Below are 14,901 nucleotides of genomic sequence, written 5' to 3' on the forward strand. Positions count from 1 at the left end.
TGAAAGTACTTACAAGCTCCTCAGACTTGAAATTGCGCTGAGCAGCACAGAGTGCTAGTCCGTCTCAGTGAAACTGTATATAACCCGCGGCACCAGCAGTTTGCTACTTTGGTTAATAGGATGTACAGCTCAGTGTAATAAATGTTTTCTGACTGTTTTGCAAGCGTGTCGCTCATTTAAATCCTAAGTTGTACTGGTGTCATCTCAGGTCACATGTAGTCAGAGGCTTCCCCGAGTGGCCTAGAGTGTAAGGTTCACCACTGTGGGCTGTCTCGCTCACGCTCTCTCTCTCATACAGGTTTCCACAACGTGATGCAACTCAAGACAAGTAACGACAGGAACTGGCACACAGAGGAGACAAATGAGCCCTCTACAAGAGGCTCTTCTGGGCTGCGAGTGGAGTCATGGTCACTGAATGTCAAGTACAGCATCTACGACAGGCTGCACTCTGGCTCAGAAAAACAAGTTCTGTGAATCAGCGGAGCAAGGCTAGGGGACTTGCTTAGTAGCTTCTCCCGTCACCTCATTACCCCCACCACACACACAGCGGTAGTCACTTACATAATTTCGAACCAGAGGATATTGCAGCGCCCAGGAGGCAGTATCCCAGTAAGCTAATGCTTGCAGGGACTCTCCTGGTGTAACTGGTCTCCCTCCTGGAGTGCAGCTGAGGCAGGGTATCTGTACACTGTCCGTGGAGAAATAGAAAACGCTTGTCTCTTATAGTGTGGGGGAGGGAGTGATGGCCAGGAAGGTTGGGCTACCATTAATGCACTAATATGGAAGGTGATGGTAAAGGTTGATGCCACTGAGTGAGCAGCAACCACAAGAGCAGGCAGGTCATGGCGCCCCAGTTCCGGTGACATGGGCGCCTGCATTTGGAAAGTGGCCCTGCTGAGATCTGCCACCTCTAAGTAAAGCAGTCAATTCCAGCAAGCACCGTGACGCTCTGTTCACTTTAAAGGAGCTCAGAAGGGCCAACACTTCACTCAGTGGAGTTTTTCATGTGTGAAGCTTCAAAATAGTTCTGGCGTGATTTCTAGAAAGAGTAAGTTTAAAAAAACCGCATCCATTCTACATGCATCCGTTCATCATTTTACTTGATTAAGTTATAAATAACTCAAGCCTTAATCCTGGATTTCTTCAAGGTTCCCCCAAATTTCTTACAAAGTGTGAACACAACTGGCTTTTTTCCTGTAACAAAAATGCACTCTATGCTGTAGCATATGGCAGAGCTTGCTTATAATTCCAATGGACTGATGAGAAGTGGGCTGCTTTTGTTTAGTTTTTGGTCCCAAGATTTGGGTATGACAAGTTGACACAAACAGAAAGGTGAAGATCCTGCCCCACCCAGCTTAGAGTCCTCATTTCTTTGGTGTTTTATGGAAATGTGTTAACATGCCTTTCACACGTTTCTACACATGAAACTACCAGCCATTCCAAGTTCCAGTACAATCACATTGATGAAGGTGGTATTTAGTCTTCGAAGTAGACAAGTCCTGCAAATCAACAATTGCCATGGATAACAGTAAGCCGCTGGCTTAAAGATCAGGTAGAAAACCAGCAGGAGGCTCTTTTTTTGTTCTGTTCAGGCTGTGCTAACACTGAAGGTCTATGTAGGATGCTGACAAAGCCGTGTTGGGCTCATGTGCCAAGGCAGGTACCCACCTCTGCTGGACTCCGGGTTGCTGTGTGGTTTTGCCACATGGTGACTGACACAGGCCTTGGTTTGCTTGCATCCTAGCAAGGTTAAGGTGAACATCACCAGCTGCTGCAATCTGTGCCGAAGTCTTTTAGCTGTAATGCACTCCCCATGGAGAAGCTCGATGGGGAGATGGTGGAGCAGTCTGGAGGGTGGGGCTCCTGGCCTATGCAGCTGCTGTCAAAGTATAACACAACACCTGCACAGTCGGTGTCCACTACCTGCCACTGCTGGTGGAGGGGTGACTGGAGCAAAGTAGGCGTGGACTTTGACATGAGGAAGCTGAGCCTGGAAGGAGATGGGAAACGGAGTAGGTTGCCCTGGTATTAGGATTCTTAAATAACCTTTGAACTCTAGTCCATTTAAAATTGACTGCCTTAGCATTAGGCTGGTACAATGCTGTAAGCTAGAACTGCTCCTATTCATTCCCCTCTACCCCCAAATCCAGCATTTTCTAAAGACAAGTGGAAACATTTCTCTTCCAGTAGGAGGGCTCACCATTTCCAAGTGGCCCCATCAATGACCTTGGATTGATTTCCTTGGCTGGCAGCTTGAGAAGTTGCCAGACTAGATGGGACCCCCACCTCTCACAGCAGATGTCTGAGGAAGCCCAAGGAAGCACCTGTGTAGTCAGCAGTTTGCATAGACACACGAGACGAGAGAAGTGGGCGTCATTGTGAGTGCACTGTTTGCTAGTGCAAGTGCATGCCACAGCTTGTGGGTGGCGGTCAGAAAACATTCGGGAGTGGCTTCTAGTCTACCTTGTAGCCTGTTCTTGGGCTCAGGAAGACAGGCTTGGCGGTGAGCACCATCCCCTGCCTGGCCTTCCCTCCGTTGTTAAGGAGGGCCCCACACTTACCCGCATGCGCTTGATGCCTGCACGGGTGACCTGCTGGCAGTCGTACAGCTCCAGGCGCTCCAAGCCCCGGCAGTTCTCCAGGTGCTCCAGCGCAGTGTCGGTGACAAGGAGGCAGTTGTCCAGCTCCAGAACCCTCAGCCTGTTGTGCCCACATGTGCTGCTGCTCAGGTGTAGGATCCCTTCATCCGTGATGAGCTCACAGTGGGATAAGCTCTGGGGGAAGAAAGAGGACCTTATCTCAGGCTCCAGCTGGTAAAAGCCGGGAGAGCTGTCTCCTGAAGCGCCCACGGTGAATGAATGGAGGGCCGGAACAGCTGGAGACCATTCTTCAATCTAGGGGTTTCTCTAAGAGCAGTACAAAATGGAGGCGCTGGCAAGGCCTAGGTTTGCTCCACCCAGGCTGTGGCAGCTAATTTTCTTATATTTTTGGCCTAAAAACCTTTTGGGGTCCAAGTTGGAAAGGGCAGAGTGCTCTGAGGCCCAGGCTTCTGGAGGCGAGTGTCAGACACAGAGTTTAGCAGGAAATAGTGGCTGTCCCTGTAGGGGACAGATCACGGGCGTGCTGGCCATGTAAGCCTCTTTTTGTTGTTGTTAACATGTAAGGCATGCCAATGCCACGGCAGACTTATGGGAGTTCTTTCTACCACCATTTGGGTCACAGGAATCCAACAAGGGTCATGAGCTTCTAGGTTTTCTTTTGATCCCAGGGTCACTGGGAATATGTTGTTACCTCTTCTCTTGTTCATCAGTCCTGATATACAATCCTGATAGTTCTTTAAATGTCAGGAAGAATTCTATAGCAAATCTGTTTATACATGTACATTTGGAGGAATTTAGAGATTATAAGTGAATTTCCTCAAGAGGGATTTTGGGGTTATAGCAAATGAGTTATTTGTCCATTTCACCTAAGTTGTCAGATTTCTGTAGTTGTTCCTCCCATAGGCTGAGCATCCATAATGTGAAAATTTGAAATTCTTCAAAATCTAAAAATTTTTGAGTAGCAACACAGTACCACAAGTAGGAAATTCACTACTAACCTCATGTGAGTTAGTGCCTAATGCACAGTGCATAGCAATTGGGAAAGGTGCAGATGAGACAGAAGATGAATTTGTGTTTGTATTTTTAGATTTTGGACCTACTACTTCATGAATAAATGTGTATAATGAAACAAATCTGAAAAGCCCAAACACCTCTGTCCCAAACATTTTGGATAAGGGGTGTTGGATAGACCTGGTGACAGCCCCGTCTTGTTTCCAAAGCAGCAGCTGGCGTTGCTAAGATACTGCGGCAGTGTTTTTGTTCTCAGTTTCACTGATCTCCCCCATGTTATGTCCTTCTGATTTGGGCTTTGCTTTTTAGCAGCCTCGTGGGGTTGAACGATGAAGTCATTGGAACCTTTCTCAAATGTAAGCATTGGTGTTAGAGTCTGCAGAGCGCTGTCTTCTTTAAACCACACACTGTAGTGTTTGTACTTTTATTTTCAGTTGACTTTACTCTCCTGAGTCTTCCTCCTTGGCTGCAGTTATCTAGAAGCCTTCTTTTGAGTTTCTACAGGTACCCTCTTCTGTTGAAAAAAGCCTGGAACTCTAGTTCAGGTTATCACTTGGTAGGGCTCAGGCCTTTCAGGGTGCCCTCACTGTGGAACTCATTCTCTTCCCTCAGCCTCTGGTAACCATTGTGCTACCTTCTATCCAGGTGACTCTGACTGGCTGTCCCGGTGGAAACACCTGCAGAGGACGACACTGTCTTTGGAGGACTGGCACAATTCACTTAGTACCCTTCCTCAAGCTCATCCGTCTTGAAGCACGTGCCAGGATCTTCTGTCTGAACAGCATTCTCTGTGTGTGGATGCAGCATGTTGCATTTATCTGTCAGTGGGCATTAGGGTTGTTTTCCCCTTGGTTGCTGTGGAGTAATACTGTGAATTTCAGTGTGCACTTCCGTCTCTCACGTCTAGTTGAGACGTCTCTCTAGTTGGCTTGTGGTTTTTTTGTTTTGTCTTTGGACAGCAGCAGCATGGCTGGACTGGGCACTGCAGTTTGGAACATTCTGAGTATCCAGAATGTTGCCTTCTGTAGTGGCAGGCTCCTTTTACATTCCCAGCAGCACTTTGCAAGGGTTCTGCTTTCTCCACGTTCTCCCAGCACTTCCTTTGAAGGAGATTCCTCCTCACCCCCTTCAACACACACACAGGATTCTGAGCTGAGGATTCTGGGCCTTCGCTAAGGCTGGTTCTGCCCAAGGTTCCTTGTGAGGAACTGGCTTTGGTGGTTGCAAGATGGACGTGATCCGCTTGGACCTACAGGTACACTTTGCAAATTTGGGAGGTTTTAGCCCTGTTTCGGTTCTAATTGTGATATTGTGACTGTCTGAAGTCAGCTCTAAAATGCAGTCATGTTATCTGGCCTTGTCCACCAACTACCTCTTCTCATCTGAGGCCAGACTGTTCTGTTTCTGTTGTATCCAAGATACTCCCATGTCTTTTGTACATCTCGTTGCACCAGGCCTGTGGCAATGTTGCTGTGGGGTAATGCCCTGTTGTCAGCATACAGTGGGCAAATCTCCATGCCGAGTGGTCTGATGCCACCGGGCAGAGGTAGGTGTTCAGACTCCTCCAAACAGTCCTGACTCAGGTGTGAGACAGCTGGTGAGGCTCCAGATCTAGACTCCCTATGTGGTCAGCAGTGATACAGCAGGTGGGGCTGGCAGACTGTCACTCCTGGGCAAAGATGAAAGCCTCCCAGCTCTCCATTCACCCTGGACTGGCAGGGTAGGCGGCACAGGTGTGTTTGCAGTTGCTATCAGAAAGGCTTCTCAATAGGCTTCTTAATAGTCTTTTGATAGAAACAACAGGTTTTTGGGTTTTTTGTTGTTGTCCTGTCTCCGCATCTCTTGTTGTCAGCTCCTTCAGAGTCCAGCCTGGGACGTACAGGGACTCCCTTAGTCTGATGGCCCTCAGGTCCCTGGCTGGCATCCTTACCCTCACTTAGAGGATCTGTGCTTAGGCACTTAGTGGAAAGTCAGTGATAAGGTAAGAAAGAAAAAAAGTTTTTAAAGACAGGGTCTCTCTATGTAGGCCAGGTTGGCCCAGACCCAGAGATCTGCCTGCCTCTTCCTCCTGAGTGCTGGGACTAAAGGTGTGTTCCACCTGACCTGCAAAGGAAGATGACAGCTAAGGAAAGGCCTCTGGCAGAGAAGGGAGGCTGACGTTTGCACTCATACTGGCTTTTCTATGCCCTACAGGGCTGCTGGGGCCTGCCAGGAGTCCCTCTGGCCAGGGGCCATCCTGTTGTGTCATGATGTCAGTCACAGCAAGCTGTCTGGGTAAGCTTGGGAGCCGCTGTACTACAAGTGTGTGTCACATAAAACCCATGCCTGGATTTGCTGGTAGAGGCTGCTGGGGTGGAAGCATGGGGCGAGGGACAACACGCTCCTCACCCATCCCTTACACAAAGATTCAAGTTCCAGAGCTGGCATGAGGGTGCTGTTGCCTGTCTTCTCCAGTGAGGAGCCCTCAGGGAACTGCAGCCCGCGGCCTTTCTCTTCAGTCTCTCCTCCGCAGCGCTGAGCTGTAGTTTCACTGCAGTTCGAGCCTGACTATATGCTCGTCATCTTTGGTGGGTTTTACCTTGGGCTCTTTTTTTTTTTTTTTTTTTATCTTGTTCTTTGAACTATGGTCGCTGCGTGCCAGTCAGGCTGGGCTCACACCTGAAGTCTCCTGTGTCGGTTTCCTAGGAGCTAAGATCACAGTTGCGGACCTCATGCCACATGACTAACTGTCTTGTCTTAGTTTAGTTTTACTTGGAAGTCCTGCTTCTAGAAGCAGCGAGTATAAAAATAAGGAGTGCACTGAGGTTTTTCTGTTTGTTTTTTGTGCTCTGAAACCCCCTGGGGAGAACCCTGGTTATTGTAAGGCATCCCCAAGAAAGGCAATGGATCCTGATCTCACAGGGCCCCTACCATGCAGAGGGCCCATGACTGCTGTTAGATCTTTCAGAACATACTCAGACCTCTTTTTTCCCCACAGCTGAGTAAGAAAAGCACACCTATCAGGAGAATGGCCCCAGCCTTTGGAGGTAGGTAGTGGTATTTTACATGTCGATTTTCATCGCCCTGACAAGAACATGAGGTTACGTGAAGTAATAGGGCTGTGAGTTCCTGCAGCTATAACTTCCTACAGTGGTTGCAGTAACACTGAGATACCCCACAGGCCAAGCTAGCCCAGCAAGGAGATCTCTGAGATGCAGAGTGATAGAGGCTTTACAGGAAGTGACCAGCACTCTTACAGGTTACGGGAGCGTCATTCTTCCGGCGATACTATCAGCAGTAACTCAGACTCACCAGGGCTTGCAGCTTGGGACAGTGGATGGAGAGCTGGATGAGAGTGTTGTCGGTGATCTGGAGGAAAACACGCCGTCAGTGTGGCGTCTGCGCCAGGACTTAATGCCTAAATCCTGCTTCTCCTGATGTGGGGCTCGGAGGGAACAAAAAGGAAACTAAAGCCTCATCCCCACACACTTGGCTCACACTGTCAGCTCCTAGGGAGGCTCACTGTTGTCTGGCTTCGCTTCTGGTGCCTGCGGGAGCCCGGGGACAGGATAGAAAAGCAGTGGACAAGGGGGTTCCCTGGGACCGCCTTCTCTGTAGTCACCCTGTCACCCAGCATGCAGGTTCATTCCTCTCCCACGCTTCGTGTAAAATAAAAGGCAACCCATGCTTAGGAATGGATGCCTCCTGCACGCCTCTGCTGTAGTCTGAGGTCCTGGAACAGCAGACGCTTACAAAGCCCATCACAAGTAGCCTGATGGGGCCCCAGTCTGGGGTAGTGGTAGCCTGTGCTTACTCCATGCCAGGCCCCTAGCAGTGACGAGGGGTCCACTCACCAGGACACACTCTTCAAGATCCATCTTCTCTAGGTCATGGCAATTCTGGAAGAGGCCACAAGACACTGCTATGCAGGCCACACAAAGGGTGGCCCGCAGCCACCTCAAACCAGCAGTTGAAAGCCAAGCTCACTTTGGACAATGAGTGTGGCTGCCGGGGCCCGAGATCATCGTCTCAGCCTAGAAAGTCGTCACACCTTCCTACACCACAGGTCAGACTCAAGGACAGCCTGCAAATGGATGCTTGGTCCTATGTGGAAGGTGAGGACAGGAGGGCACGGACAGGGTACCGCAGGCAGTATGGAAGACAGGGTAGAGCTTGGCCCCAGCGGGGGAAGCTAAGCAGGGGCCAGTCTGGTTTCATACAGGAAGAACACCTGCCCCTGGAGACAGGCTTTGTTCAAGGTTGGTCTCGCTGACAAGTGACAGTGAGGCTCGAACTCATCCCACAGTCCTATGAAGGCATGCAGCCCGTGGGTAACACTGCCCAAGGACAGGTATGGATGCGGTCCAATGCTTTTTTTGGTAGCTCAAATGTACAGTTCTTTTTTTTTTTTTTAATTTTATTTTTCTTTTTAGTTACATTTTGTTAACTCTGTAAATGTACAGTTCTTAAGCATGAGCTTTATAGATGACAGTGTCATGTTGAAAAGTTGAACACATCTGCCAGGATCTCCCTGGAGTCCTGGCCAGCTGACAAAAAGTGCCAAACCTACCTGAAGGGTTCTAGCCTCCCTCGTGTTCATCTCTTCTGAAGCTGGATTTTGGTTTGTTTGTGTACCCTAAAACCACCCTGAGTCACTTTGAATTAGGGAGATGAATTGCAGCACGGTTTTGTCTCAAACTCTATGCCTTACCCGAGCTAAGAGTGTAAAGCCTGCATCAGTCAGATGGGAGCATCGGGCAGCCTCCAAAATTCTGTGACGGGGGATGAGGGGAGAAAAAAACCAGCGCGCCTGGTTAGTGACAGAATCATTGCATGGTGCATATTCTCGAGCCTGCTCTGTGGCACATGGAGATGACCAGATGCGGCTCTGGTCATCTCCTGGGTCATGCAAACACTGCCTCTCCCGACAGATGGCGCCAGGCTCGAAGGTCTAGAGCACTAAGTGGACAGTCAGCCCGGAGCCTTCCCACCACTGTTGCTTTAAACACAGTCAAATGGACTTTGCGCAGGGCTAGCACTTCACCTTGGGAACTGGGCTTTCTTCCTGTATATTCGGGAAGATGATAAGCAAGCAGCCTCGACTTTCCCTGAGTTTCCCCACCCACTGACAGGGTCATCAGAGACCCACTCTTAGTCTGTGCACCACCAAACCAGTCTGACGGCAAAAGCCAAAGCATAACAGCATGAGGCACATTATGGACAAATGCACGAAACAGACCAGGAAACAGCAAGAGTCAGCCACCCTGCACACCCACGCTAGGCCCTTGATGGGGTCAGGCGCCCTTACTGCAATCCACCAACAGCCCTGGCTCCAGCACCCCTCCCTGAGGGCTGGCCAACCTCCCCTCTGGCAGCCTGGTTCTCGGGGAGCCACAGCAAAGTGGGTCATACTCACTGCAGTCTGGGGCAGTTGAGACCCAGGGCTGTGAGAGACGCGTCTGTGAGGGTGCCGCAACCCGAGAGGCACAGGGCCTGCAGCCGGTGGCAGCCCCTGCAGATCTGCACCACGCCGTCATCAGTGATTCGCTGCGGGGAAGGGCGTGGCAGTCAGACGCCAGCTCCGCACGCACCAGGGGTGCGCCGCCGCCCCCTGGCTTCCCTGACTGCCAGCACACCAAAGGAAATGTAAGCAGGCTGGGCATGGCAGCACTCGCCTGCACCCTGGCACTCAGCAGGCTGAGGCAGGAGGATTAGGGAGTCCGAGCCATCCTGGACTTCGTAAGTGAAACCCTACCTCGACAAAACCAGCCAGGCATACAACTTTGATGCCAGCACCCAGGAAGCAGAGACAGGTAGATCCCTGCAAGTCTGGAGTCAGCCTGGTCTAGGTAGCAGGTTCCAGACCAAGGCTGTGTTCCGAGAACTTGTCTGGGCTATCACTAAGTGGGTATGTGCCAGCACCACTAGACAAGAGTGGAGGGAAGCTCCTGCCCAGCTGTAGAATATTCTAGTACTAACAATGGACACTGAAAGTCCAAGAGCCCACCCTAACAGTCATCAGAAGACTCTTCAGGAGAAAATTTATCAACTCCTGAAATCCATGAATAAAGAGCTCAGGCCTCCCAGTTAAGGGACACATTGGTGTGCGGTGGATGCAGACACGTTGTGTCCTTGTAGAAATCATGCTGTGTTTATGTGCATATTTATAACATTACGCCAGGCAGTTCAGAGAAAAGGAAAACTGGTTACTAATAATTCCTTGGAGTTCTATTTAATGTGGCTATGAAGATCCAGAACAATCTTTGCATTCAAAGAGACGGATTCGTGCAGACATAAGCGTGTACCTGTTAAGCTCACCATCGGCACTGCTATGCCATGTAGCTCCAGGTCTGTCCTTTGGACAGTCCAGGCAGGTCTGTGATCGTCTATGACGATCATTGCTTTCTTCCCACCACCACACACATGACACACTAAGATTCGTTAGTCAAAAGCTGAATGCAATGTCTTTCTATTACGTTTCTCAAAAACCTAGGCTCCCCTTGGGCCATGCAGCTCATGGCTGTACGTCCACACAGCGGCAGTGAGGAAGGCTGGCAGTCCTTCCAGGCTACTGCCTAGAGAACATGCTGGCTTCCTCTTGCGCATGCCCTCTGTTTACAGCACTGCTTTGTGCGTGCATGCGTGCACAGCCTCAGGTGCTGTTCTTCAGGCTGGCCACCTTATTTTTTGAGATACATTCTGTTACTGGCTCAGAACACAGTGGGTAGAGCAGGCTGCTGGCCAGCGAGCTGCGTGAACATTGCTGTCTGCTGCCCCAGCGCTCAGCTTTTTTACATGGCTCTATGGGTAGGACTCAGGTCCCGTGCTTGCAAGGCCAACACTTAAGTGACTGAGCCATGTCCCCAGCCAGGTGCTGTGGCTCTCAGAGAGGGAGAGTGGGAGGCCATCAGTTCTAACACGTTAAAAAGAAATTACGCTGAGATCTTACCAGGCTGTTGAGGTCTGAGCATTCCTGATTTTTTTTTTTAAGAGCCAGCCAAGCATACTAGCTCACACCTGTAATCCCAGCTTTCAGTATGCTGAAGCGCGAGAGTTTCAGGCTAGCCTGGGCTATGCACTGAGACCTTGTCCATTTGTCTCTCATATATATGCGTGCGTGTGATATATGCCATATATCGTCATATACATGAAAAGCATAAATGTTTCTGCCTGAATGTGAATACAGGTACAGAAATTAACAATCGAGGCTGACTTCCATGATTTGGGGAGGTGCCAGTGGCCTTGTGCGGCCTTCCATAGCCCCTCACTTTACAAAGACTCGCGGCTCCAGTGAGGATAGAGGGTGAGCAGCCGGGGCCAGGCGACCGGGCCACGCGCCAGCCAGCCAGCCGCGCTGCACGTGCAGCCTGCCCGCGGGCTGCGCAGTAGGGCGGGCGGTGCGCCTGCGCGCAGATGCTCGGGCCGTACTTACCGAGCAGGACTGCAGGTTGAGGCTCACGAGCTCGTGGCAGTGGTTCTGGATGTGCTTCAGAGCTTCGTCCTCTAACTGAGCGGGTGGAGGAAATGAAAGAGGGATGGGATCCCGGTGAGGGGCCGGGTCAGGCACCCTGGGGCCCGCCGCCGCAAGGAAGGCAGGCTGGGCAGGCGCGCCCTCTGTACCTGGGTGCAACCTCTCAGGAGCAGGGCTTTCAGGCCCCGGCAGCCCCGCACCAGCGCCTCGATGCCTTCCTTTGTGATCTGGTCACACCAGGAGAGGTTCAGGTATTCCAGGCTCCGGCAACCCTCGCTGAGAGAACAAAGAACAACGGCACCTGTGCAGCCTCCTGCAGACAGCGCCGGACTCAGTACGCCAGGGGCGACCGGGGAGGAGGGGGCCCGGGGCCTGTCTGACACCCCTTCCTCCCCGCGAGCCGCTGGGAGTGCCTCAGACCGAGACACACCGCTCTAGTGGGGGGGGGGGGGGTGGGCTTCCCTGTGGAAGTGTGTGTGTGCGTGTGTGCTCTGTGTGTGTGTGTGTGCTGTGTGTGTGTGTGTGTGCGTGTGTGTGTGTGCGCGCGCGGGCTCTGTGTGTGTTTTCTGTGTGGCCAGAGGCTGACTTAGGGTGTGTGCCTACATTGCTTGCCACCTTTTGCTACTAATTTTTAAACCAGCAGTTGATTATAATGAGCTCACAAACAGACAAGATACAGCTAGATAACGCACAAATCAAACAGCACTAACCCAGCCTCAAACTACATCTCAGTGAACGTCAGAGATGTAGAAGGGCCATTCCAGGCCAGAGTTCTACCTCGGATTTCACACTTTCACTACCAACTACAAGTTTATGGACTTATCCACCACAAAAAGAAAAAAAAAAGAATTAAAAATAGAAAACAGGAAGCTGGAGAGATGCTCAGTGGTTAAAAGCACGAGGTTCAATTCTCAGCACCCACAGGCAGCTCACACCCGTCTGTAACTCCAGATTCGGATTCCTCACACAGACATACACACAGGCAAAACATACATATTTAAAAAAAAAAAAAAGAAGATAGGAAATAACTAGCTTTAAATTCTCTTTAATTTTAAAGTGTGTGTGTGTGTGTGTGTGTGTGTGTGTGTGTGTGTGGTTGTATCTCTGGATGCAGTTGCCCACTGTGGCCAGAAGAGGTCGCCATGCCGGATCTGGAGTTACAGGCGATTGTTAGCTGCCCGCACGAGTGAAGGAAACTCGGCTACTCTGGAGTAGTGCTGGAGTAGTGCGTACTCTTAACCCCTCTCCACAGCCCCTAGCTGCATGCCCTCTTTCATGACTCGTGTGTGCTTTGTCCTGCGTTCTGCCCCTCCCTGTCACACAGGGCCCTCTCTGAACCCGGCTGGAGTAGGCTGGCTGCCAGGTGCCAGCATTCCTGGCTCGTTACGCGGACTCCGGGTACAGGCTGAGCCAACCCTCGGCCTGCACTGCTCTCTGTGACCCCCAAGTGCCAAGTCCTCACCTGATGCCTTTCAAGGAGCTGTTGGTAATAGACACGCAGGACGTGAGATCCAGGTGTTTCAGCTTGGGACAGAATCTGCTGAGGCTGTAACACGTGCTGCAAGAGAGCAGGCACACTGAAGACAGGTCCAGCCTTTCTCTCTCTCTCTCTCTCTCTCACACACACACACACTCACATACACACACATACACACACACACCATTTCCCTGTGGTCACTCTGTCCCCAGACCCATCCTTAGTCCTACCTGTCAGTGATTTTTGTGCAGCCATTGAGGTTTAAATGTTCAATGTTTCGGCAGTTCTGTGCAAAGGTCCTAAAATAAGGAAAAAAAAAAAAAAAAGAAAAAAGAAAAAAGTAGCAGAAATGCTTTGAGAGCCCGGCGGCCCGCAGCGTGCTCTGGTGGCTGCGTGCTGCGGTGTGGCCACTAGAGGGCAGCACAGCCTCGCACTTCAAACAGCCCTTTCCAAACCCTCCTCAGATCAGCGAAGGCCACACAGACTCCAGGGCAGATGCTGGCTCTGCAACCTGGGTGGCTCTTAGGGGTTACCACAGGTTGAGGAGCGGAGGCCCCAAGCTACTCAGTTGACCCTCCCGCCCACTTTGGGGGTCATCTGAGGTGAGAGACCTGGCATTTCCCTACTGGAAAAGTCAGCGTGAAGCAAGGGGTAAACTCTCGCACTGCACCCTGCGGCACTCTGGGCCTGCAGCGTTAGCGTCACGACCCATCACCTACTGGCAAGGACCTGAGTCGTGGAGAACCTGCCTTGACCGTGGGTGATAGCCAGGCCAGAAAACTGCACCTCACTGCCTCTTTCTGCCAGGACACACACGCTCAGGCAACCTGAGCACCTTCCCGAGATTTGACTTCAGCGGGTCTCATGGCCGAGTACTGGCTGTTCCAGGAAGCACCCACCACTCTACAACCTGGCCACAGGGCGCGTGCCAGCAGCTCACTGTGTCCTGCCAACGTGTGGGGCCCCGAGCTGGATCCCTGTGGGCGAGGCTGGGAAGATGGAGCCGAAACCCACGAAGTCCATGATGCTCAAAGGGTACAAGAGGACTAGAATGCTGGCATCTGCCGTCCGTGACCCTGGCACGCCTGTGAGCAGCTACCTATGGCTGGGATGACAACTACCTAGGAGCATGACATCGGAAGGTCACCCCACCCCTCGGTGGGGTTCGGCGCTACTCCCACCTGAAAAACCTCAAAGGTAGGTCCTTGTTCCTGGGGTTGGGTAGTGAGGGGGCTCTCGCTGCAGGAATGCAGAGGCCGCCTAAAGGAATGCCTCTCGTCCGACCTAACGATCTTTTATGCTAACTAATGGGGGCTGGAGAGATGACAGTGGTGAAGAGCTCGTGCAGAGGGCCTGAAGACAGGAGCCACAGGCTGCACACACAACCATCTCTAACACCAGTTGCAGGGACTCCAGGGGCCTCTCACGGCCTCTGCGGGCACACACACACGTATGTGTGGACAAACGCTTACACACATAAACGATTAAGTCTTTAATTAATTAATAGTCCGAATGGCTGTTTTGTGGGCCTGAGGATCTTGTGCTTCTCATGTGCCACAGGAGCATACGCTCTGTCACAGCCACACCCCAGCCCCAAGCCTAGCAAAGGGTATGACCCTGGAAGACAGATGAAAGCAAACGCAGTTAAAGACTTCCCCAGTGAGAGCCCGGCTCAGGGTGTCTGTGGCCCCAGGAATGCAGCGTGTTCTGACGTTCCATAAGGAAGAAGTCAGTGGGATACTCTTCATAAAAACTTCTCTTGGGTGCTGGGGGCCGCTGAGCCCTGTTAGTTCAGTTCCCGTCACCCACGCGGTGGCTTTCAACTGTCCGAAACTCCAGCTCAGAGAAACCCAATGCGCTCCTCTGCCCTCTGCAGACAGCTGCCCACACACGGTGCACACAGATCCGTGCTGGCCCACACGCAAACAAGAACTTTTAAATTAAATAAGTCTGTAAAGAAACTTCCCCTCAGACAGGCCATTAAAAGGCTGGGAGAACACATCTGCAGAGGTACTGTGCCAAGCACTGGAATCCAAAACGTATTAAAAACTCTCGGAAATCAATAAAAACAACCTACAGGAAAAAAAAAATGGGCACATGGCCTGGACAGACATTTCCCCAAAAGATCCATGGGTGGTGAGTCAAGGCCCGGGAAGACGCTGATCAGCATCGGGACCAGGGAGACTCGGAAGAGCCACACCGGGCCACGTGAAAAGGGCATGCCGCATCAAAGGCTGGCACGGGCGAGGAAGAACTGTACGGCCACAGACCGAGCGGGAGCTTAAAAGAGTCCTTTCTCTTTGTAAAGAGATTCTTTAAAGCTAAAGGTGAGGGCTGGGGGGGCCCTGAGGTAGTTGTCAGGC

At 51.4% G+C, this 14,901-nt stretch overlaps 1 protein-coding gene across 1 annotated transcript in view; it reads right to left on the bottom strand.

The window, feature by feature from the left end:
• Positions 1-219: 219 nt before the first annotated feature.
• Fbxl2 (F-box and leucine rich repeat protein 2) overlaps positions 220-14,901 on the bottom strand; it is a 40,196-nt gene continuing 25,514 nt past the window's right edge. The window contains exons 6-15 of the mRNA XM_055601793.1: positions 12,769-12,837; positions 12,524-12,619; positions 11,211-11,337; positions 11,023-11,097; positions 9,007-9,137; positions 8,302-8,362; positions 7,445-7,489; positions 6,903-6,959; positions 2,562-2,774; positions 220-1,990 (exon numbers count right to left, since the gene is read on the bottom strand). Of these exons, the coding sequence (XP_055457768.1) occupies positions 1,883-1,990; positions 2,562-2,774; positions 6,903-6,959; positions 7,445-7,489; positions 8,302-8,362; positions 9,007-9,137; positions 11,023-11,097; positions 11,211-11,337; positions 12,524-12,619; positions 12,769-12,837 (982 nt within the window). The 3' untranslated portion in view covers positions 220-1,882. The remainder of the gene's footprint in view (positions 1,991-2,561; positions 2,775-6,902; positions 6,960-7,444; positions 7,490-8,301; positions 8,363-9,006; positions 9,138-11,022; positions 11,098-11,210; positions 11,338-12,523; positions 12,620-12,768; positions 12,838-14,901) is intronic.

Source organism: Psammomys obesus, unplaced genomic scaffold (genome assembly GCF_907164565.1).
Source record: "Psammomys obesus unplaced genomic scaffold, mPsaObe1.curated_primary_1811, whole genome shotgun sequence".
Taxonomy (NCBI): Eukaryota; Metazoa; Chordata; class Mammalia; order Rodentia; family Muridae; genus Psammomys; species Psammomys obesus.